At 38.3% G+C, this 24,321-nt stretch overlaps 4 protein-coding genes across 7 annotated transcripts; 2 read left to right on the forward strand and 2 right to left on the reverse strand.

The window, feature by feature from the left end:
• Positions 1–39: 39 nt before the first annotated feature.
• Positions 40–4,263, forward strand: LOC135487709 (autophagy protein 5-like). 2 transcript variants are annotated; one of them, XM_064771764.1, is made up of 8 exons: positions 40–77; positions 518–716; positions 1,053–1,180; positions 1,512–1,590; positions 1,865–2,027; positions 2,353–2,444; positions 2,705–2,813; positions 3,129–4,263. In XM_064771764.1, exons 2-8 carry the CDS (start codon positions 606–608, stop codon positions 3,254–3,256), a joined length of 810 nt encoding a protein of 269 aa, XP_064627834.1. In that variant the 5' UTR covers positions 40–77; positions 518–605; the 3' UTR covers positions 3,257–4,263. The 2 variants fall into 2 exon arrangements, with proteins under 2 accessions (XP_064627834.1, XP_064627836.1); XM_064771766.1 differs by lacking the exon at positions 40–77 and having other exon boundaries at positions 92–716.
• Positions 4,264–5,068: 805 nt separating this feature from the next.
• On the reverse strand, positions 5,069–8,069 carry LOC135488186 (RWD domain-containing protein 1-like). Its single transcript, XM_064772677.1, has 6 exons — positions 7,923–8,069; positions 7,244–7,449; positions 6,821–6,964; positions 6,240–6,366; positions 5,841–5,903; positions 5,069–5,579 (listed from the first exon to the last, which is right to left on the reverse strand). Exons 1-6 carry the CDS (start codon positions 7,993–7,995, stop codon positions 5,497–5,499), a joined length of 696 nt encoding a protein of 231 aa, XP_064628747.1. The 5' UTR covers positions 7,996–8,069; the 3' UTR covers positions 5,069–5,496.
• Positions 8,070–9,074: 1,005 nt separating this feature from the next.
• LOC135487678 (synapse-associated protein 1-like) lies at positions 9,075–18,824 on the reverse strand. Of its 3 annotated transcripts, XM_064771715.1 has the most exons (10): positions 18,446–18,824; positions 18,077–18,162; positions 17,434–17,580; positions 17,072–17,211; positions 16,785–16,876; positions 16,438–16,506; positions 15,090–15,167; positions 13,207–13,380; positions 12,816–12,854; positions 9,075–11,796 (listed from the first exon to the last, which is right to left on the reverse strand). In XM_064771715.1, exons 1-10 carry the CDS (start codon positions 18,729–18,731, stop codon positions 11,660–11,662), a joined length of 1,248 nt encoding a protein of 415 aa, XP_064627785.1. In that variant the 5' UTR covers positions 18,732–18,824; the 3' UTR covers positions 9,075–11,659. The 3 variants fall into 3 exon arrangements, with proteins under 3 accessions (XP_064627785.1, XP_064627787.1, XP_064627786.1); XM_064771717.1 differs by lacking the exon at positions 15,090–15,167; XM_064771716.1 differs by lacking the exon at positions 12,816–12,854.
• A 182-nt stretch (positions 18,825–19,006) lies between these two features.
• Positions 19,007–21,431, forward strand: LOC135488259 (proteasome assembly chaperone 1-like). The gene is made up of 6 exons (XM_064772794.1): positions 19,007–19,117; positions 19,571–19,680; positions 19,946–20,157; positions 20,262–20,457; positions 20,741–20,877; positions 21,070–21,431. The coding sequence occupies exons 1-6, from the start codon at positions 19,029–19,031 to the stop codon at positions 21,145–21,147; spliced, it is 822 nt and encodes a 273-aa protein (XP_064628864.1). The 5' UTR covers positions 19,007–19,028; the 3' UTR covers positions 21,148–21,431.
• Positions 21,432–24,321: the final 2,890 nt, after the last annotated feature.

Raw genomic sequence — 24,321 nt, forward strand, 5'->3', positions numbered from 1 at the left:
TAATAAAACTAAGCAGTCGATTTGGTACGTTCGTAGATAGCGGCACACTAAATCAGGAAATTTTCATTACCAGAAATGTAAAATTTGTGTTCTTTTTGTAGAATAAATCGATTATATTCTGCTTTTTCAAATCAGACTCAATTCTGTATAGTCATCAATGATATCGAGATCATTTAAAATGCATGAGGTGCCTGGGAGTGTTAAAATTAAGGCTTGAATTGGTCTCATTAAGGAGAAGTGCATCTTCATATACTAACTAGCCTACATTACTCTTACTGTATTACTATAACATTACACATACAATGTTGATTCAATACAACAGAAACAGGCACAGACAAAGGCACAGTCCACTGATGAGTCGCAACAACCACCCTCTCTCTCTCTACAGTGACAGTGTGCAAAAAGCTGTGCCATTATTGTTGTTTATGTCATTCCTGACTCTTTCCCAGGCCTATCCAGCACAGGCCAAGGCCTTCTCTCAGTCTCGCCACTTTTAAGTCTTTTTTTATTTTCACAGGCTGGGCTAGCGACTTGAATTGGCGCAAATTTGGTATACAGAGATTCTACAAAATAGAGGCCACAACAGTGTGAGCCCTGTCACAGTCATGGCAGACGACCGAGAAATACTGCGTGAAACATGGGATGGGAGGATACCAATCTGTTTCACTTTATCACCAGATGAGGTCTACACCATGGAACAACCTGACCCATTTTTTGTATGTTGATTAAATTCCTCATGATGGAAGTTTTGGTTGCACATTTACAATGGAAATAAAAAATGTATATGACCTCCATGGTGTAAGTCTCAGTATGTGTACGATACAATGGAATAATTCAGTACTGTATGCACCAGTATCTGAATGTACATGGAGGAGTGACCTGTATCATAGTAATTCAATTGCTCATATGAAAATGTTCAATCATGACACTTGTTTGAATGTTTCAAAGCAAAGTACCAGTACGTATACTCTTTGTTTAAACAGAATTGACCACATATCAAGTTCTAAGTGATGAATACAACATGGCATGCATTTATACCTTTCTGCTTGCAGCTTCTGGTCCCGAGACAAACCTACTTTCCATTGGTCTCTGATAAAGTTCAAAGACATTTTCAGCGTTTCATCAACCCAGATCTTCCGTCAGAGATGTGGTTGGAGTATGAAGGACAACCATTAAAATGGTAGGTAGCCATGCCTGTGACACATTCATGTTCCAGTCTTTTTACACCAATAGCAAGCTTTGATGTTGCAATCACAGCTGATCACATGAGACTTTTGTATTGGTTGGTATTTGGATTATCCTGACCTACAAAAACCAAAATTGGAGAAATTGTACCAAGTGCTGATTGTGGATCAATGCGATTCTTCCCCAGATCTTGTCTGTTGTAAAGACTAAGACATGTTAACTTGGAACCTAAGCATGTTGGAGTACATATACTTCACTTGCAACATGATTCTTTCAATCTAAGTGACTTTTTATATCTGGCTTATTTCTTCTACTGCTATACATAGGCATTATCCTATTGGACTCTTGATTGACTTGTATGGATTTGGTACATCCCTTCCCTGGAATCTTACAGTGCATTTTCAGGTTAGTACAATCAACCCAACACAACCCAACCCATCATTCATTTATTCTTTAAGCTACATACACAGATTTGCTCTTTGATGGGAATTTTCAGCTTCAGTTGAGTTTGATGGACTATATATGAGAAATGTGATTAGAATGTAGCAAATTTGGGAATTGACCTCAATATCCTCGAATTTGTTTGAGGTTGTTGTCAAACTCTGTAAGAATCGAACTTGTTTGATGTGATGAATTATTTAGTTGTTCAGTATAAAATTTACTTGTCTTAATCAATTAGAACTTCCCTGAAGAAGAGCTACTCCACTGCCCTTGTCGTGATGCTGTAGAATCACATTTCATGTCAACTGTCAAAGAAGCTGACTCCCTCAAGCACAGAGCTCAGGTCATCAACGGTATGCAGAAGAAGGATCACAAGCAATTGTGGATGGGATTACAAAATGGTAAGATAATTTGTGATCATTTTAGCTATCATTTTGCATATAGGCTTCTTTTGGCGCAATAGTGTATAGCTGTCACTGTGACATACTGTAAAGTCTTCTAGGAGCCGTACCGGCTTGGTCCAAAACAGAACGGCTCCTAGAAGACTTTGCAGAATATCCCAATGTAATGGGTAATGTAAGTTACAATCAGTCAAGGCAATTTTACTTCAGAGAAAACAGAAGATGTTTGCTTCAACGGCCTGTATTATTGTGTAGGATTGCTTCTTGGTTGTTGGTTGTTGATAAAATTGCAATACAAATAGGCTTACTTTTGTTCTTATTCCAGATAAATTTGAACAGTTCTGGGCCATAAATCGTAAACTCATGGAAAAGACCAATGATGAAGGCTTCCGATACATTCCATTTAGAATATATCTGGTAAGATAGGCTGTGTTGTCAAGTTGTAAGAAAAAGAAAATTTGTTTATTTTCCTCCTCTATTTCTAGAGTAAGTAACGATTACATGGCATTAACCTAAAACTAAGGGTGATTAAAGGCATGAAACTTTGTTGTTATCTTTTTAAAAAATGACTGCATCTGAGAAACTCTTTGGATATCCTGCCCAAGCTGCACAAGTTGCGTGCGAAAGTGTTGGCCTCCTGTGTCATACATCTTCTGATTTTCCTCTTTCACCCACAGCCCGATAAACCGGTGATACAAAAGTTATTTCGACCAATCACAGATGATGGACAGCGACACACGTTAGGGGACCTACTCAATGAAACAATGCCAGATTTATTTAGTAAAGGTAAACAGTTTTTCACCTATTCTGTGACTGCAGGGCGGTTGTGTGATTGATAGTCACAGTTGTTATTTAACTTTCAGTGCCCTGACAATACCACACAGTCCCATGAAACCCGGGCAGGAAACTTACACTTCTGTGAAAGTAATTTACAAGAACAGTCAGAGAAACTACTGTGCAAAATTGATTCAAATTTCATTTCCTACACATGTCCTATTGGGTTACATCTTTGATTACATCAAAAATATATATTTTTGGTTACATTTACCACCCATTATTTTGCATGTTAATCTATCTCTTCTTTCCTTCTACCACTTTCAGATGCAACAGACTGTAAATACCATGTTGTGATTCAAGGGATTGAACCGCCTCTAAATACTCCTGTTTACTGGCTAAGTGAGCATATGAGTTACCCAGACAACTTTCTACATATCTGTATCCATCTGTGATTCATGAAGATAAGACATTTGAAGCATTTCAAGGTGAAGACATATACATGTGTGTGGACCGGACAATTCAGCCTGAGTTGGTCATCAGTTTTCATTGAAATTAACAACAGTTCGTTATCTTTACTCTCCATGAATCTGTGTCTGTCCAGTAATTAAGTATTTTTACTTTTCTGGTCATACTGTAACCTAGAAAAAGTTGCGTTTGATTTGCAGCTCCCCACCTTTTACCCCAGAACTTCACATCTTGCATGTGTATATTTTACAGAACTAATGGAGCTGTACTGCAATTATATGGATGAAGTAACATTTTGTCCTTGTTAATATGGCTGATCAGGTAAAATGCAAAGACTGCAAAACACCTGCCAAAATTTTCTGGGTTACAGTGCTGAGGTAGTTGGTGCTTAGCTCATCTTGTACCAGTTTAATTTGGTGGATGACATTTTCAAATCATAAAATAGGAGGTCCAATCCAGTTTAATTAATTGGAGATTCATGAATTCCTCCAGCATGTTGAATTGATTTTGCCTTTAAACACATGTTTTGATTTGAGTAATTATGATGTGAATACAATGTTCATGAAGTTCAAAAGTGCTCTAAATATCCATGGTTATTATAAAGATCTACTAGAGAACAGATGCCAAATATGAAATAATGTGTTCATTGAATTGCCTTAAAAACTGACTGGTATGTATTTTGGGAATTGTAGTTTGATTTCAGTATTATTAGGGAGAAACATATAAAATAGCTATTGTGGTTTAGTTGCTTATTAGTATATGATAGTGTTGGCCCAGTTCCTAATTAAACTAATATGTAAATCATGATACCTGGTGTATAGACTGGACTCCTATTTGATGTAATGGCAATGGGGTATTTTGTAGTTGGAGACTTTTCTGTACATTCAGTTACAGTCCTTTCATGAACTACTGACTTTCTGCTTCTCTGTTTTGTACAGTATTGTATGTAAATTACATGTATATTAAATTGGTGAAATATAGGATGTGGTTTTCAGTCAAGGGTTATTTTTTTCTGTCGAAGATCAGACCAATTTTTATGATGAGCCAGAAGCACTTTGCATCCGTTATTTCATTTACCCAAGGAGCTACCTGAAAGTGAGGCATCATGGCTCTGATGGCAATTCCTCCAAGTCATGTACGAGGTGGAAGGAGACCATGGACTGACTATACCTGATGTCCGGATGAATCCAACTTGTCTAAGACAACCAAGTCTGGATTTCAGATGACCACTAGTCTCTTAGGCTGCCCCTTGTAAGCTTGTTAACTTGTGGTGATGTCACCACAATCTTCATAGCAAGTTTCTTGGTACGACCAAGGTGAACATCCAATAAGCCCAAGGTTCATTCTGTGTGTTGCGCAAAAGACCCACACCACAAGTGACCAGTCTTTGGATACACGGCCTTATGTCACAATATTGGTGGTCCCCAGATAGTAATTGGTTTTGGCTCTGACAACCGTTACTGTCAATATCTGTCCTCCAGGGTCGTAAGGAAAGAATATTGTCCAGTACGAGACAAGTACATTTGTGATTATGTGACGATAACCAGAGTAGCAACACAACATTGCATCTGTCATTGTTGTGACAACTTATCAAAACACAATCTCATCAGAATACAATCTATCTAGTTCCAAATGAGATTTCGTACTGATTGGGACAAGCACAGCTGCGTCATCCAAAGTTTTTTCGTCACATGAATTCTGAGTTGATCCTAGTTTCTGCAAGCAATTTTTTCCTACTTATTTTGTCACAACCATGCGAGTCCAACTTTCCATGTTTCCTTAAAATTAAAGAGATAAACTGAGCAAAATCATTTTAATTTTACAATATACATGTATTTAATCATATTTGTACAAACAATGTCTTCCGATATCGAAATGATTCCTTGGGTGTAGCAAGAAAATATTTCTGAACTCAGGCTGTGACGCAATTGCCACGTAGAGAATCAAACATTGTAATTTGATGCAAGATGGGTCACTGCAGCTGAGAAGCAGCTTGCAAACAACATTATAGCACATTCCAGAGCAAACCTGATATCAAAGTAATCTTTCCCAATGAACGAGACAATGCGAGTGTACATGCCAAAATAACCGAACACTAGTATGCAGTAAATTCCAGTCCATCCAGCCTCGACATGTGTGAAAGGCACAAGACCAAGACCCCAATTACCTTAAACAAAGGAAATGGTAACAAAAGTCCATTGATTCAAAAATCCTAAAAAGTCCTAAATCAGCTAAGTTCATCCTCAAGGTCAATATCAAGGTCTTCCATATCCTGAAACAACGACTCATCGACTTCCACTGATTCACCCTCTGAAAACAGTAAATGAAATGAATCAGAAGTTAATTCTTAACAGACAGTTGTTTCCCTCGCACTTTTGATTGCCAAGCTAATCTTGAAGATTAGTCAAAGGTTTTTTGAAAGTGATCGAGGCAAAAGGTAGGATCGAGATGACACTGTCCATTTAAATAAGTTTCTTGTGAGGGGAACAAAAGATCTGGCCATCTGATTAGAATCCGAGGTTGATATTGAGACTTGGGCAGCATGCATTAAAGAATTGTCACAAATCTTACCTTCTTGTAAAAATTTGACATCAGAGTCATCAAGGGTGGCATCTTTCATAAATAATTCCTTCCCTGAAATAACGAATTTATACAGCATTTTTAACAAGCACTGAAATGATAGTCCAGCATGCACCACTGGCAAGTGTTAATAAATTGTTTTTAAAAACAGATTTCTTTGATATATGACAACTGCTACACATTATATGATGTAATAAGCTAACTTAACATTTTGCCAACTAATTTAGGTTCCACATAGCATCAATTAACAATTGGTTTTATTTCCTAACATGCGATGGAACAGTTCTGGTCAAGATAATATGGAATGTCATCATTGTCCTTCAGACAGGTACTCAAAAGACAGCTTTTGCACAACACGAGCTTAAGTTACCAAGTTACTGTCAATCTTACCTGTAAGTTTATTGGAAACATCAACAGTTTTCCCTTTCTTTTTCTTCAGCTCTGCCATTTCTGCATCAAATTTTGCTTTCCAGGCTAAAAACGATTCTATCGTGACTCGAGTGCCTTCAAATTTTACCTGGAAATTTGAATAACTCAATAAGTTATGTTGGACTAATCCAAAACATCACCATGACAGCTACACTCTGTCACTCTCCCAGAAACCAAGTGTTACATCTAGAGATAGAATCTACCTCTAAAGACCATTTTAATAACTTCTGGTAGGCATAATCAAAGAGCTAGATCATGGCAGTCAGATCCCCGTTGCACTCTAAATCCCTGTCAAAAACCTGGGTGTTATGTCATGTATCATTGTTAAATGCATCTATGATTAAAATTTGGCGACGATCAAGCCCTTAGTTCAGGAGATATAGCACTTTTAGTGTTTTTGGTTTGAGCCACCTGGTGGGCAAACCGATAATCGGATTGGACCAAAACTTGGTAGCCAAGGTGTCATCACACAAGGGTATATGTGTACCAAGATTCAACTCAATAGCCCGAACAGAGCTAATATTACAGAGAGAACAACTTACTCGTTCTGCCTCTTCCTTTTCTTGAAGCCTTCTCTCAGCCTCTTCTGCCTCACGCTTGACACCTTCATCAAGCATTTCACCCATTTTTTCTATCGCTGCAGAGACCAGAGTGAATATCATCACCATACCTAAATTTTCCTCAGCCTACAAGTACAAAAGGAAAATGGGCAAATCCCAAAATACGATGAATAGTTTCTGTTGATATACATCATGTTGGAAACATCAAGTTTTAGAAGCTGGCTATCCTATATTACCGACAAACCACAGCAGACCCGGCCAACTATTGTGATAACTATGATTTGTGATCGCATCGCTATAATTGCTTGCAACACTCACTATTGAGAAATAGGTGCTTGGAGATTGAGCCAGGCGCACTTATGATCAATATCAAGCGTGAAACCTTAATCATGAATTTCCACCTACCAGTTCTTTCATCATCTGTGTAAGTCTTTCAACCTGGTCTTCCTCCAAGTTATCCGACCCAGTGATTTCAATGACTGGCACTTCATCAGGATACTTCTCAGTGTACGTGAATTGCATAATTATTGTGGCAGAGGTATCATCAGAACTATCCATGCTCTGGGTTGTAACAATCATTTGGAAGCTAGGAAAAGGCTCCATTTCAATGACTGAAACATTGAATTGACATGATGTTAATTGTAATGTTATGTGATACTCAATAAACTATGGCTAAAACTTGCAACCTGTGGAGGGTTTTAGAAACTGATCATATGTATAAATGAATGTCAAAACCTTGTCCCCTAAATTCAGCTGACCCACCACACCAGCCACTCCTCGAAGTAGTTCATGTCGTTGTCAAAGCAGAACGGCACTAAACTTAAGCAAAATATAGTTATACATGTCAACTGGCGACCAGCAGCATGCAGGATGGTCAGAGCCAAAGCAGTCTTCGTCCAGACACCCTATAAGAAGTCCTAAAGTCCATATTTAGGCGAGACTACCCTTCAAAAGTGAAGAAACAGAAAACCAGAAAACTGTACTTATCAGCGCCACCAAGCGAGATTTCAACAAACCACATTTCCTTACAAAACTGAAAATTTGGTGTAGAAAAAGAGCGTTTGCAGAACAAGATAAGACTTACTCTGGAGTTCATCTGGATATATGGATTCTAGAGCCTCTAGCTCGTTTGCCTGTTCCTCTTTGTAGTCCGTCATTATTGAATTTTAGGTATACAATGAGGAAGAATTGGGAATTTTATTTTTTCAGGTGTTGAAGCCAGCCATGTTGGATTTTGCCAGTCTCGCGCAGTAACAAATATACTGCTGAATATAGAAAATGCTGCTTGCGCGAGAGATTTCATCTGTTTCCGTATCCGGTGTTTTGCGGGAAATTCGCAATTCCTCAAAGTTCCGAAGTCCACCAAAGAGGGGTGTGTGCTTGATATTTAACTTGATATTTCTAACATGATAAGACATATGTGAAAGAGCGGAAATGAATAATATGAAAAGTCAAGGACTTAGTGCACCCCCCCTTTAGGTTGGGGAGCACCCCCCGAACCCCCTACGATAGCGTAACGCTTTTACCGAGTACAATGGAGGGGAACCCCCTCCCCCCAACACCCCATGTTGGGACCATCCATAGTTCCCACCGAACTATTGACAGAATGGCCTCTAGGCCTATAGAACCATGTATCCGTCGGTTCATCCCCATTTGGTGAGTAGGCGTAATGGTGAATAGGCGAAGTGGGTGTAGGCGAAATGGTGAATAGGCGAAATGGGGGTAGGCGAAATGGGGGTAGGCGAAATGGGTAATAGGCGAAATGGGTAATAGGCAAAATGGGTGTAGGCGAAATGGGTGTAGGCGAAATGGGGGTACACCGTACCCATCAGACTGTGTCTGTGAATACAATATGGCAGGACACTTTACCAAAGGACATTTTCTACTTCTTCACCAGTGTAGAATAGAAGTTTGAAATCCCCCATGTCCTAGAATATAATTTCCGGGAAAAAATATAGTATTTTATTTATTATTGCCACAACCAGACCCGAGGAGATTGCAGATACTATCACAACCAGACCTGGCGAGATAACAAACGCTGTTACACCCAGAGCCAAGTAGATCAGAATAGCTTCGACTAGACACGATATAACACTGTTGCTCTTCTTTCATTGGTCATGCTTTCGGGATATAGGATTTACATATCTCTAGCTGCTAAATCAGACCTGTCTTAGCTTCCCAATCTGATCTTGGAGGAGACAATGCAACAGGGCTTTGAAGATAAGAATATAAGATATTTTTAGAGTATCATTTGTACATATTTTATTTACATTAGCAACTAGTACAACTTTGGTTACAGAAAGTGGCACACTGTACATTTAGTCAACAAGGATTATTAGAGCCCAGAACCTGTGCTGTGACCTTACTGTATCAAGCACAATTATTAGCTGTGTCATTCTGGTCATCTCAACATGAGAGTTGACCCTTGATAGAACAATGAGAAAGTTAGTTTTTTAATACAAAAGGCCTCAATCATTTATACTCTTTGTGTTGGGAGGCTTCAGAAATTATGGGACATTATCGGTATGCAATATTTGGGTATATATTTACAGTGAATAAGTAACAGACAACAAGGTGAGCTCAAGGATATTCAAATCACTGATAAGTAATCATCCATTCACTTCTTCCATTGCCCCTCACCTATATAATCAATCTTTCCAACAAGTCTAACAAAAGAGTGCCAGAACATAAAGCCATCTCATCCTCAAGAGCCACCATTTTATTGTTCCAGAGGTCTAGCAACAGCTTTTCCTCAACTCCTTGGTGACAGGTATTTTGAGCAAATAAGATGATGGCCTCTACTCCATGCTACTCCATGTAGAAATTTATGAAACATGAATTTAACAAAATATTTAGCACCACCAACGCCCCTCTAACTGCCGAGGTCCTACATGTATGTTCAGAAGGTGAAGTCTATCACATGGCAAACACGTTTATTGTGCCAAGTTCCTGAACTCCAGGCTGATGCATCAAATATGCTGTCAAGTATAGATTATATACAAGACTTGCTACAATAAACAATGGAAAGTCTGTGCATATTGGTTCCCTGGCAGCAAGAGGATTTTAGATATTCTTGATTTACATTCTATGAAAGAACACTATATCGAAGTTGCCCTTACTGTCGAGAAAGATTATCCTTTGACATAGCCGTCATACAGTGTGCTGAAAGTCCTATCCCAAATGAAAAGAGTTACCAAGGTGACATTCTACAAAATATTCCTTTTCACCATCAGATATTTTGACAGAGAAATATATGATAGAAACTATTTTTTAACTAGTTTTTCTTTTATTCTGGTTAGCCTATCTTATAGAATTTATACCAGGTACCATTGGTATTGATATGACTGTCGCATATTAATATATACATTTTTACAAGACACATCTTTTCTACTCAAACTAATATGAAAACCACAACTCAAGGACCTGTCGGCACTTTATTTGAGAAGTACACTGGTTACATGATTCTCAATTTTACAACAAACACATGTTAGTTTTTATACCTCCTTCTACGATAAATTTAGACTTTCAGTTGTTCAGTTACAGATTTCTGCCCACAGTCAGAAATAAAACAACTTGTCTATCATAGATTTTATGAAGGACCTTGAGAGGTAAGGATAGAAATAAATAATTTGGCTTACAGTACAAGTAACCAGATATAATCAAACGAGACCCCGGATATCAGCAATCCATCAGACGATAAATACTTTGAAGACATGACTATTTACAAATTGTACGGAACATCCAGATAGATCACTATTGCCATAACCCATATCATATTACAAGTCAGAGGTTTTAAAACAATTCTCATATACATTTTGGGATATTTTTGTACTTTAGACAACATATTATGCCAAAGTATGTCCTTACATATTTCTGATAACAAGACAATTTCACTTCAAATACCCCAGTATCACTGCCTAACTTACATACACCAGGTCCAACTTCAGGCTACCTTTTTTGTAACACACGGGTAAACTGTTCTACTACAGGCTAATAAACCGTATAGTAGATGCAATGAGTCTAAACCATACTCTAATCTGCAATGCAACTTATATTCTGATACAATTTATATTCATTGCACCAGAGATACAATTTATATTCATTGCACCAGAGATAAGCTGTGGAAATTATCATCATGTATCACATATAAGGAACTTTGGTCATAGAACAGTCATGGCACCAAGGGATTTAAATTCATTACTATCTTCCCCAATTAAGATCGCTATTCCACAAACAACACCAAGTTAGTTGCCAGCTAAGTGAAAGAAATCCTCATCCCAAACCAATAAACTAGACTAGACTGAAAATCAGGATTCAGATGTTCAGACTGTGAATGCTCCACCACAACCGCCAGAAAATGGCGTCCCAGTAATAATTCTCAGATCTCCATGCAGGAGAAGTGACATTCTATCACATTTTGTTTATAGTCTTTTTTAGCAGTGCAAGGTGCTGGTATGTGACCAGAACTAGCAACAACCTCTTCGTCAACAAAGAACATCAACTGATATCAGGAAGGATCATCCACCAAGTAATTGGTACAGAAACACTTTGACATCTCAAGACTGGCTAAAATGTATGCGTTGGTACATTTGCCTTCTCCCACACTTACCTCTCACCCCTAACTACCCCATACTGAATGGATGACCCAACAATCATGGAATATCAGCAAGTTCTAGTCCGATATCTTTTTACAGATACAGCAAAACCGTATCTATCGCTAACAATTGGTTTTAAAACCTATGTCGCATTAGATCTGAATACATATCACCATTAGCAATGCCTTGTGTCAGTTTCCAATTGTAATGTCAGACATTATCAGACTTAGGATTGCTCGACTGCCTCCTGCTCAAGCTGCTTCAGAATCTCGTTTTCAATATCATCGTCTCCCAATCCGTCATCGACCACCTCGTATTCTTGTAATTCTTGTTGCAATTCTTTTTCCCATTCTGGTATATCATCTGAAATATAACAAGACAAAATGTTCTTAGGATCAGAAAAGTTTGTGACCTGTAACTAAGGACACTGCAATTTAAATTGAGTGTTTCATAACTGGTTCAAACATTTCTCAAATTCTTTGTATAATATTCACAGAGATGCCTTTTTACAAATTTCTCTGAATGGGTAACTAACAAATGTAGCAGTTGCCAATCTGGGATTTTAAAGTACTCTTGCTAGTTAGGGATATTTCCTGGGAGATGGTGGTAAATACAGACCCTGCATAATTTAACACTCAGTGAGAGTGTCACCCCACAACTGACAGTTGCCTAAAATATTGCACTCTAACCAAGCGTACAGTATCACAAAAATTCGACTACAAGCTTATACCAAAAATATACAAGGCTCACTTAGATATTTTTGCCTATATTAATACTTGAGATAACCTACCAATATCACTATCAGTAGGATGCCTATTTACAGATTCTAATCCTTGAACATAGCAATAAGGACATTTTCTTGTCCTTGTACATTGGTATAGTGATTTCCAAGATAATTTCCAAGTGAGTTTAAGAAAGGAAGGTTCATAGCTATAGGATTTCAAATAAGTGAGGGGTGTGACTGTTACAGTGTACAGAGCAAGGTCCTTTGTCTCAAATGTCAACTCAAGTAGATTAGATAGTGCTAGTGCCAAAGAGGTAAAGAAGAAAAGCCTGGGACTATATGTATTCATTATTGTTAGTGTTGAAAGTTGAAAGTTTTGGACTGAGGGTTCAGATTTCAGAATTCATCTCAAGGTTCATACTCACCGTTGTAGCATGCAAATCAGTCGATACATTAAACTGTAGTAGAGCCGGTGATGTAACTTTGACATTCAGCTCCAAATGAGAATATCAAGACCTAAAGTTAGCACTGAATTTGAAATATGCCCCTCAGTCCTGTCTGTGTTAATGTACTACAGTACTACAGTCAAACACTAACTTTCTATATTATTAGTTTTTTTAGTACAACTGGTCATCGAATTCTACAAAGACTGACATACATTTAGGTGTATCTTTAGCCGCTGAAGCCTTGCTTTTGTCTGTAATTAAGGGGGGGGGGGTTATTTGAAACATACCAACCTGCAATTGGCCTACTGTGCTTACCCGAGCCAGAGCTCTTCCCAGTTATCCCTCTCAATATTGTGAGCCAATAAAGAAATCAATCTTTCAGTACATAGGCAACATACATGTATGATTGAGCCCAGTACAGTAAACTGACAATTACCATCCGTGAACTGCTCCAGAAACTAAATCAGTTCTAAGTTGACTGGTTGAATGGTTGTCCAAATAATCCTAAGAGTTGATATTAGCGAAGACCAAAGCTGTTTCCTTGATAACCTAACTGACCCTGGCACATTTTTTTGGTTGAAGATTTTAACTCAATTTCAGTACCTGTATTATCATCATTTTCCTTGTCGTTCATACCAAGCTGCTGCATCTCCTTCCTCAGATCTTCTTCATCGATATTTGAATCTTGGAATGCGTCACTAACGAATTCATGGTCGGGTGGACTTCCTGGCGATATTTCCTCCTGGTGGTCGACGTCATCTTTTCCATTAGTTGGACCTGAATAAGAATAGCAAAGGTCAAGGCCAAATCTAGAATCGTCAACTTCGAATTGACTACAGCCATGAACTTGAACAACCCCAACACTTCCTTTTCTTTCACTGCCAAAGTCAAAGGATGCCAGTGATCTGCCACAGTGTTACTACCCAACACAAAGGTGACTGGTTCAGAAGTGAGCCAGCTCATCGAAATTCAAGGAAGCTGCTACTTCTGGTCAGATCTGATGTAAGCCTAGCCTGGCAGAAAGAGCAATTGCAAACCGAAGTGACTCTCTAAATGATATCTGTACAAACCACTTCGAAAGAATCATGCGATTAGATAGTTAGAGTCATGCATGAATGAAGAATGTCCTTAAGCATGCTGACAAGATCAAAAGTAAAATGGGGGGAAGCTAGCCCTTTCAATGTGTTTTGTGTTCTGTGTTCAAGTGGGTGAATGGAGAAGATGGCAGGGGTTACTTTCCAAGATTTACCTTGGATACCGAGAAATCCAGGAAGGAGGAACACTTTTTTCGGACGAAATAGGTCTGGAAAACATCCTGATACATGTTACCCAGGATGCCTGCCATGTTTCTTTACCACAGTGATTTGGCCAGGGTGGCTAAATTTCCTGGGAACCACCTAGTGTTTCATTATCACTCAAATATCAAGGAACAGGACAGATACAAGACAAACACAACAAGGAAATGACGCATGCAAAATCTGAAAACTTGCACACTAATATTCAGAAGAAAACAATTCCTAGAGAGATCATATATATACATATGTTTATGAATATGAGCGATGCTAAAGTGAGGCTTGCAGCATGACCGTATAAATGAATACATGCCTCCTCAGTCAGTTCATGAATACGGCTAAAAGTGACACAGGACAGTACCTGAACTACATTTATTACTTAAGATGAATGAACCAACATGCATTACCTAGCATACAGTCTTTTTAAGCATGAGGACATTTGGATATGACATTGAATCGTATGTATTTATGTATTGGTCTTTAAAACTATCAAGTGTCGGGTAAGTAGTAAGACTAAGAGCGCATGTATACCGATATTGTTTTTTTAGGATCCCAAAGTGCTGGACCCAGAATCTCATGCACACTAAGACTTTGCCAAGAGCATGCTAGGATTGAAGAAGCATAAACAAAATAGATAACCACCATAGATCAAGAATCAACATAAAATTTACGCAAAACGAAGTGAAGCATCTTAAACCATAAACCCAGCATGAAGCTGCTGAAGAAATGTTTTCAATTTACGAGATAGAAATACAATTCAACGCTGTGAGTGAACTGTAAGTGTGTATGCAGGATAAAACCATAGTCTAATCCTTGATGCTGCTTATCATCATGTTAGAAAATGCTCATGGAAACAGTCATTAAGACTCCGGTGGTATGGCATTGAGTTATAGTATTGAAGCAAATAGTATTGTATGGAATCAAAGAGTTTGGAGATAAATTTTGCCAAGCCAAATCCAACAAACAACACAATTTTTCATTCAAACAAAACAACACAAGAAAATTGCACCAGATATCTGTTCGCTCTAAGTATTTTTTGAATTGACTTCACATTCATAGCAAGAAAGACTACACCTGATACCTGGTATGTGGATAAGACTTAGCAAAGTTTAAAATCAAAAGAAAACTGAGATAGAATGTACAATCACACCCTAAACTAAGCACTTGATTACTTGGCGATAGAAAACTGGTCACCTTTGCATTTTGCGGATAGAGTCTCCTGAATATCGGAAAGTTTGTCATAATCGGAAGAGGAATTAGATGAATTATCACCTGAAAATAGAGGGCGTTATGGCATATTATGAAAGTTAAAAGATTCGAAAGGGTTATAGAGAGAAATACCATGAAAGACAGAATATTTTAAAAACGTATTCTGATATTTAAATGGAAGTTTAACCCAACAAGTGTCAAAAATGAACTGCTCGAATAATATCATTTTCAATGCCGAAGTGAATTGGAATGAAATCAAAATGAAACAAAGTAGGAAGGGGAGGGGTTGATGTGACAGGATCAATAAAGAAAAGAAGCTATCTGGAGGAATGACTGGCAACCTTTTTTTCCAGATGACAGTAGTTGGCTAAACAGTACATGTTGACATGTACATTCTGAAAAAGACTTCCTCAAAAACAACAGACAAGTAAGATGCAGCTTCAGTTGTGAGGACTGTTGTGTTATTCAATTAGACAATCTACAATGTATTATCATGAGAGCCTCTTGTAGTTGTATTGATTTGTGTCGGTGTGACCAGTTGAAGTTTACTGCCCAACATCGCAATAGTGCAGTGCCTGTCAATAACACTGAACATAGTCCGTTAATAAGCAAACATCTGACAAATGATTGAGAGAAGGGATTACAGAGGTCAAGCACATTAAATAACAAGCATCAAACTTAAAACACTTAATAGACTGTTTGAGATTCATGCTCAGCCCTTTGATTCCGAGTATCAAGTCATTAACAAACTCCCCTTTTAAAAGTTTTACATAACAGACCAATGCATGGGCTGACCATTTGAAATGCAGCAAATACCTTGATCAAACATGAACATGACAAAACAGTCACAATTCACATCACAACAATCACACAACAGACAGAACAAGGATTGAAAAAGAACATAGTACAGCAGATCAAACAGGAGGAAAAGACATTCTGAATATCATTCAACTTTCAAACATGCACCAAATAACAAATTGTGATATTTTCCCAAATTTTGACAGTCTTTACAGTTGACAGTCTTTGACAGTCTTTACCCCCCCCCCCCCCCCCCCCCCCGACACCCAGGGCCAAATTCTTAGAAAGCATTTTGAAATGACATTCTAACAACCAACCTGGCGAGGCTTGCTTATATATTTTACTTTGATACCTATTTAGAAGCTGACTTCACATTACTTTTTATATCTTTTCGAAGAATCTGTTCCCTAAATGCATGAAATGAGGCCATCTAGTGGTCATTTACAAAGCAAATCAAGTTGCAAATCATCTCCCCACTTTTGACAACATATCATAACTACCCTTATTGTATCGGCTTACTGATAAATCAACAAACCTTTATTTCCATTTTCTAAAGATGATCGTCGTGAGCTCGATTTTGAGGAGGCATTTTCACCAGTGTTTCCTTTAAGGTGAGAAAATGAACATGTGAAGAAAGAATCTTATCAAATGAACAAAAGCTGGGTTCAGAGACAACAAGTAAGGAAATTTTTAATTCTTATCAACATAATAAGATGGATATTTGGCTTACCATATTGTAACTATAATCAACATCAGTATCTAATTCCAAGGAGGTTGATGCAGCCAAGCCAGCAGAGCAGGACAAACTCTGATTGCTTGCTGTATTGCTATAAACCAACCAGGATAGAGGTGAAGGATTCTGCATGCACATGTGATACTGACCTGTTGACTGGGCTAACGATGTCAACTGGGTTGACTGCTTAATTAGCGATACGCGGTAGAAGTAATTCCTCCAAAAGTGCTCTTCACTTACACTGGAAAAGAGCATGAAAAAGTCATTGATCAACAAGCAGAAGCAAAATCATGAAGTTCTGAATTGACAACAATATCCTGCAGAAACATAAACCAAGGTCTAATTAACTTAGCTTGTAATTCTTTCCAACTGAAATTTGGAGCTGGTCATAATTCAGTTAAGAAGGATAAAACGCGTATGAAGCAGAATTACTTACGCCTTTGGCACAAGTTCAAATCGCATTTTCTGCAGATTTGGATCCTCCTGTAATGTGGCCAAAGCAACTGGGAAAGAGGCATCAAAATCAAAGTGGAATGGGACACCAGAGGGAGGATTACGAAGAAAGTTCCTCTTGTCCTGAAATGACAACAGTTCAAGTCTTATACAATGTGGTAACCCATGAAAAATACAGTGTAACTTGTCCATGTAACACCAGAGGAAACTAGTGAGACCTAGAAATTGATCACAAAGACTTTTTTTTTCAGACTCTGAGACATGCACACCTACAACTATAGAGGCTGACAAGAGCATACAGTAATGTTGTAATGACTTTCATCAGCCAGTCAAGGGTCAACTTACCAATGACAGAGCCATTATCTGATCCCTCATCTGCTCTTCTTCATTATAACCAACCCATGGAGGGACAGCCGCTTCAGCTTGACGCTTCTTCTCACGATTCTCATCTACAAACTTCTTCTGTTCCTTTGTGAACTCATTGATAATAGGCTAAAGGAGAACAATACAACAATTTTAGACCACTTTGTTACCAAGCACTCCTAGTCCTAATTTTCAGCTTTCTACAGCATTAATGAATTGAAAATTTTCCTAAAATTGCCTCAAGGCATGTGGGCAAGATATCAATATAGTGTCAAGCGTGCATAAGAATTGTGAAGTCTGTGTTGAAACATCAAGACAGACCAACAATACCTGGTGGGTGAACTTAACAATCGGAATGTCCAAAACATGACCCATAATATCAACGCCTAATATAAATCTCCTAAACCAGCAGGGCCTATAATACACAATATATCAATACAAAGGTAGCCACAGCTTACAAACCTTACACCATGTGGGGCATAGGGATTATGTGATATTCGTTAAATCCACAAAGACTTTCTATACATACATGTAAGGGTAAAGAAAGGCTATGGTTTATTTGGTTTGTGATTGTATTCAATTGTTATTATTTCCATTCATTACTGGATGTTTTTCATTCACTCACTGTGCTCTCTTCAACTTTGTCTTTTAGGTGCATTGCAGTCTGAGCTACAGACATTGTAGCGGTCTTCCCAACGCTGAAGAGATAACCTGAAAGTAATGAAATAGCAAATACTTATTATTGTCTTTTAGTTTTAGCATAATAATGATATTGAGAGGCAAGATGAGATGACTTAGATTGTGATGAGAATGTCTTCCACGGCCCAAAATACAAGGTTGCACACCTGAATTGATACGAACATTACACTGCCAGACAAGCTCAAGGCAGTGGCACCTCAGCAGCAGTCACACCACTCACAGTGGCAATGCCGCACCAGTGCCACTGCTAGTGGCATCTGTCAAAATGAATATTATTAAAAAAATAAACACTCACTTCCCCATGTTTTAGCGGTATTCAAAGCTTGTTTGGAGACTTCTTGGAGATCTGCTGAGGCACCAAGGAATGGGTCAGCACCATCCTGGCCTTCTGCCAAATCCGGATTCCCAGGGTCAGCTGCTGGTGGTGGTGGTGTGGCTTCATCTTTTTTTGGTTCAGTTGTGCTGGCTTTTCCTGCACTTTCTGAACTGGTTTTTGGATCAGAACTGTCAATTTCGGGTTCTTCTTTATCTTTATTTTTCGTACCACCCCCTCCTAACCAACTTGACATCGTATTTAACATATTGATGCCTTGAAATCGGTTATATTTGAGCGAACTTTTTATGTCGCAATGAAAATATTTTGTGTTTTGATTTTGCAATGACCTTGCCCTTGCATAAATCCACAGGAACAGGCAAAGTCGACAGCTATAAAAAGAATTTGTTATATGCTTTTATAGTAATATCTAAGTAGTGGTATCGTAAAGAAATACTGATATTTCATTTCAATAATAATTTTTTTTATCTAAGTTGTCTGTATTGAGTAATTCCTTGTCAAATTTTATTTTCTTTAGAATTTCAAGTCCCTGCCAAAATCCAAAATGGCCACTTTCTTTGGAGAAGTTTTGCCAGTGTTTTCTCGAGCGGTTGAAGACGAAGATGACGATGATGCAGCCCTGCTACCTCATCAGTGCGTGCGAAAGATAAAAACGAAATAATGAAAAACTGGTTTAAGTAAAACTTGTACCCTGTCTCCTTTTTGATCATGAGAAAACAGTGGTCAAAATGTAATGAACTTTCACTCGTCTGCTATTTTAGCTGCATCATCCTGTACATTTTGTGTACATAATGTACATGAACTGTAGGACAATGTACACAAATCATTACATTACATAACACTAACACGCAGGTTGCAGACAGACCCACCTGTTCAAAGCTGTTGGTCAGTTTCAACACCAGAACAGTTGGTATTCAAGTAAAGTATGCAATCGTAAAGTTAGTTTTATGTCAACTTAATAAAATAATTATCATAATCATCACATAGGCTCTTCCTCCACAAATCCTTGTCGATGATCTCATCTTTTCTGGTAGCCTGTTTATAGCCAAAATAATTTCTTTGTCATGATATTGCTTACTTCTTCAGAGAACAATATGTTTGTCTAAGATGGTCACCTGAAACCAGAAGAATCTTTGAAGAAAAACAGACCCTCCAATGTTCGTCGATTATAATAGCTGTTGGAAAAGCTGCAACAGGTGAGAAGGTTGTTGTGCAATCTTAAGAAGGGATCAGTTTAATACCATCCAGAGATTAATTCAAAACTTGGAAGAACTCCTCTATCAAATCATATTTTGTTGACAGGAGGAACTCAATGTGCATATCTAATGACCCTCAGGTCAGATCCTCTGTTAAGCAACACTTTAATTGTTCTTTGTCACAGAATCTTGATCAATGTTTCCTTTCAATGTCTTTTCTTGCAGAGCAACCCCTTTGAACTTGTCCTACCTTTTCTTTTTTCAGCTTTTGCCAATACCTACTTAGTGGAAAATAACACTGATGTGATTGGTACAATATGTAGTGGCATGAGCAACAGGGAATCAAATACTTTATGCCAACGTTCACTGCGAGATCGGACATGCAATATCCATAGATTAAAGAACAAATCAGATGTGCTTCTTTGCTTATGCAACACCATTGTGACTCCAGAGCAAGCATTTTCTTGGACTACACAGGTAGGTTTGCCATTTTAGATAACAAACCAGTGAGCCAAATCGGAAGTGGCTCCGTCTTTGATGCATTGTATGTTGTACACTATAACAGTTTTTTCGTTTTTTAGCTATTTTCAAGTCTTGACAAATCAACCCATGTGACAGTCATATCCTCGAGCCATGCATCAGAATATAAGAGTGACATTCCTTCATCAGATCTGCCCTTTCCTATGTTGACTGCACTGAAGACGTCTACCTTCAGTGGGAAAGCTGTGTGTCGCTATCTTCAGCAGCCCAATACTGTCACTGGACTACCAGCACAAAGTGAGTTGTAACCTGACAGTCTCCTCTCTAAAATCAGTTTATTGGACTTGATTTGAAAACAAGTACAATTGGGCACACTCATCAGTATTGTAAAAGTGGCAGCGATTACCTAGATTATATGATTATGGTAAAGATGAATTGAAATCAGTTTACACTTTAGGCAGATTATCCAAGGAGCAGTTTCCATGTGCTTAACTGCATCACTTGACTGCATCATGTACTTACATCCAATTACTTGCCTCAAAAGTCCACAATTCAAACTCAAATCTGTTTTCTCTTTCAGTTTTAACATATTGTCAAAGTCACAGCCTGCCCGCAGTGTTGTACCACACATACACAGATGTACTCTATTTGGATTCCATCACAATCAACAGCTTCAAACCATTACTGAGGATATCACCTTTCAGAGATATACTTCTGGTAAGATCATAGTCCAATTGTGCTGCCCATTCAGAAATCTAACACCTGTCCTAGATTCATCTCGAAGAGGAAAGAGGCAAAGCAAGTTATCTCATGAAACTTTTGAAAAAGATAATATGTTGTGTTCTTTGAATTCTCATTGACAAGGACAGTACAATTTCAGTGTCTCTAAGTAGATTTTTTTCCTTTCAGAAAAACCCTAGAGCTGCAGAGAAACTTGCCAAACTGACTGAAGTGGATGCTGCTGCTGACAACAACCTTTACATCTGAACATTTGGCCACTCCATTCTGGACTGTGAGAACAACTGGACTGCTATTCTATACTATTCAAAATATATCAAACTACTTATTACCCTGAGCTGTGGCGACTCACATCTGTCAACTGAGGACATTCTGCAGACATAAGTTATGATATAAACATTAGAGTTTTCTTGTGATAGGATCAAGGCATGATTGGCCGTTGTATCTGAATGATTCACACCCATAGTTTTTTAATCCTGGAATTTACACAGTTGGAGAATATTTACATCAATAAAGTCAAGTGTCAGCATTCATATTGAAGTTCTTTCCTTTGTAAGAGTTAACCCTAGAAGCAAATCATGAGCAGCACTTCTAAAAATTCGTTCACCAAGCATGAAATCTCATTGTGTTCATAACTTATCCATGGGGCAACCAACTAGAGGATAGATCACTGCTAGCTCGGGTGATGGTTTATTTGGGGAAAAACCTACTTGGAGACAGATCAGTGCTTGCTCTAGGCGATGGTGAACTGGCGGAACAATCCAATCTGAAGACAAGCTTCAGTGCTGGCTTTGGGCGGTGGTGTATCGGGGGAACACCCTGACTTGAAGACAGATCAGTGCCAGCTCTGGGCGAAGGTGTATTGGGGGAACAATCCATCTTGGAGACTGATAAGTTTGAGTGCTCTGCTGGGCACCAGCCTAATGGGGGGACAATATCCATCTTTTAGACAGGTCAGTCCGAGAGCTATTGACATGATGGCACCCGATATTTCAACCACCCAGCAACGGTATGTGTACCGTCTCAACCGACTATACCTATCCTTAAAGACATAGTTTATTATCAATGACACAACCGCAGCTTAAACCATAGCTGGGACAAAAATGTGTACCTAGAAAAAATGGTCATGATACATGGGCCATAACCACAAACTCAAATTTCCTACAGATTCATATACTGTGGCCCTATGTTGTATATCTGCTAGGGATGACTGTGTTCTTAAGAAATGACTTTTGCAAAGTAACAGCCACTTAGAATAGGCTGGTTACTGTAAGCTTAATTAAAAAGTTATCTGGGCCTGGTGCCTTGGACTGACCTAACATCTCACTGTGCTCTGAACGACATGCACGCCTTAGACTGAACTATCATCTCACCATGCTTGTGAAGACAGAGACAACCTGGCTGTCTCTTCTATACCCCAGGCACAAGGGCCTAGCTCCCTGACGAAAGAGATCTTGGATTCACCGTGGTAAAATGAATTCTGAATTCAACATTAGCATGGTGAAATTGGAATTGTGACAGTTATTGTTGTGACAATATTAGGAATTGCTTACTATATCTGTAATTATTATTTCTGTGTTTTTCTCTAGCCCTGGTGAACCCAGACACCCAGGATCGTTAACCGTTATAAGTTTCAACACCTTCCTTCTTAATTGCCCCTTTCCATTGTTTCATAATCTTTATCTTTTAAGCTGTTTGACCCCTTATATGATCTTCATGATTAGCAGCTGGTTACTAGGCCCCTGCCCTTGGCCCTGTCTGATAATCTTGTATTGATGCTGCTGTGTACTGATATTTGGGCTAGGCTATTTACCCATTAGGGGTGTGTGTAATTAGGTATAAATAATGATGTTCAGATGTTTTTAGTAAGTCCTGGCAGATCCAGAAAACCAACCCTTTACCCTCTGTAGCTGAACAAGATATTTCTCTTGAAAAGCGCCAGAGCATTTTTAATTGACTTCACCCTTGACCTTACAGCATGGTAAGATTCTTTTATATGATCTCTTGTTGATATTTTATTGTGCGCCTTATTTTTGTAATATTTTAGTGTCGGTTGTAGTGTTGTATTTGCACAGGTTACAAACGTAATAAGTCCTGAATTTGCCTTCTAACGTCCGGATCCTTTATTCTAACACTGCTTCACAAAATTATACACACCAAAGTCATAATTGATAAAATAGTTCGTCGGGATGACGATTCGTGCACGTGATTATAAAATACTCGGGAGACTGGAATAACTCTCTATCGCTCTCTTCTCTCTCTCTCTCTCTCTCTCTCTCTCTCTCTCTCTCTCGAGAGCGTGCGGACAGCTGTTTTGTATTCACGCGCAGCTTTGTCTGCACCAATCAGGGGGCAACGTTGATGCGTCTCCATCCAATGAGGAGCCGCATCAATGCTGACGTAATTGATCACGCTGGGGAGAATGGAGGATTAAAAGTAGACCGTGGGAATTTTCACAGGTATCTTATCTGATACCCAATTCCAATAATCTCGCACACTTAATTCCAAGAATTACACATTACAGTGCTACTCATAAGAAAGGTTTTACAATTACTATACAACATCCCGCGGAACTGGTAAAATATTTTACGAAGTTAAAATATTTTTTTTTTTTAAAAACAGTTAGAGGAATATGACTTTGGCTTAACACATAGTATTGTTGAATGGGGTACAATCAATGATAATAAGGCTTTAAACGAGGTGTTCATGCAGCGAATGAACTTAAATTACATCATATGGTTCGGGGTTCCCAACAGTGTTCAGCCAGCGGCCGAACTTAGTTACAATATATGTATTTTGTTCCACTTACTAATGAATGACCACTTCATTCATGACAAAGTATGAGCATAAGGTTACAATATAATTATACATTGAATCATTAATCTCATGCTAAACAGCATGTTAAAATATGCAATGATACAATGAAGTTTCAAAACCTCTGCTGGGAATATTGCGAAACTGACTGGACCGGTCGACGAGGCATCTGAAAACTGTGGAAAATAAAGTTTAACTCGAAGAACTTCTGGATGACACGCGTATTTACAAAACCTCAACGAAAAAAAAAATGTTGTTGTCACAAAAGTATCCAAATTGCTTAAATCATACACTATTGTGTGAGCTGTCTCGAAACAGCAATTGCCACAAGCACTGCTTGGAGACAGAAACCCATCACGAAAATAAATCAGTCCCAAGACTGATGAGAGTTGGCTTTGCTAACATGTAGCCGTACAAACATCCAATAAAATAGAGTATTGATAATAAAATACTCAAACTGGAAAACTGTTCAATAGACAGATTACTGTTGCACAAAGCTTCATTGAAGACAAGTAGAAAAAAATATCACATCTATAGCTAATAGATGTTTCTACAATTATCCAACTAACAACTCACTAGCTTTTATAAAAATAGCAATGAGGGTGAAAT

The sequence above is a fragment of the Lineus longissimus genome, chromosome 5 (assembly GCF_910592395.1).
Source record: "Lineus longissimus chromosome 5, tnLinLong1.2, whole genome shotgun sequence".
In the NCBI taxonomy this organism is placed as follows: domain Eukaryota; kingdom Metazoa; phylum Nemertea; class Pilidiophora; order Heteronemertea; family Lineidae; genus Lineus; species Lineus longissimus.

Excerpts from the sequence above, each read along its gene's own strand:
- LOC135487709 (XM_064771764.1), top strand. The coding sequence starts at position 606 with ATGGCAGACGACCGAGAAATACTGCGTGAAACATGGGATGGGAGGATA. Across the intron at positions 1,181-1,511 it reads GAAGGACAACCATTAAAATG|GCATTATCCTATTGGACTCT; the intron begins GTAGGTAGCCAT and ends TGCTATACATAG. Across the intron at positions 2,814-3,128 it reads GCCAGATTTATTTAGTAAAG|ATGCAACAGACTGTAAATAC; the intron begins GTAAACAGTTTT and ends TACCACTTTCAG.
- LOC135488186 (XM_064772677.1), bottom strand. The coding sequence starts at position 7,995 with ATGACGGACTACAAAGAGGAACAGGCAAACGAGCTAGAGGCTCTAGAA. Across the intron at positions 6,367-6,820 it reads AAAAGGAAGAGGCAGAACGA|GTAAAATTTGAAGGCACTCG; the intron begins GTAAGTTGTTCT and ends TCAAATTTCCAG. Across the intron at positions 5,580-5,840 it reads TGTCAAATTTTTACAAGAAG|AGGGTGAATCAGTGGAAGTC; the intron begins GTAAGATTTGTG and ends TACTGTTTTCAG.
- LOC135487678 (XM_064771715.1), bottom strand. The coding sequence starts at position 18,731 with ATGTTAAATACGATGTCAAGTTGGTTAGGAGGGGGTGGTACGAAAAAT. Across the intron at positions 17,212-17,433 it reads AGATAATGGCTCTGTCATTG|GACAAGAGGAACTTTCTTCG; the intron begins GTAAGTTGACCC and ends TTGTCATTTCAG. Across the intron at positions 12,855-13,206 it reads GGAAAATGATGATAATACAG|ACAAAAGCAAGGCTTCAGCG; the intron begins GTACTGAAATTG and ends CCTTAATTACAG.
- LOC135488259 (XM_064772794.1), top strand. The coding sequence starts at position 19,029 with ATGGCCACTTTCTTTGGAGAAGTTTTGCCAGTGTTTTCTCGAGCGGTT. Across the intron at positions 19,681-19,945 it reads TGTTGGAAAAGCTGCAACAG|CTTTTGCCAATACCTACTTA; the intron begins GTGAGAAGGTTG and ends TTCTTTTTTCAG. Across the intron at positions 20,878-21,069 it reads CTTTCAGAGATATACTTCTG|AAAAACCCTAGAGCTGCAGA; the intron begins GTAAGATCATAG and ends TTTTCCTTTCAG.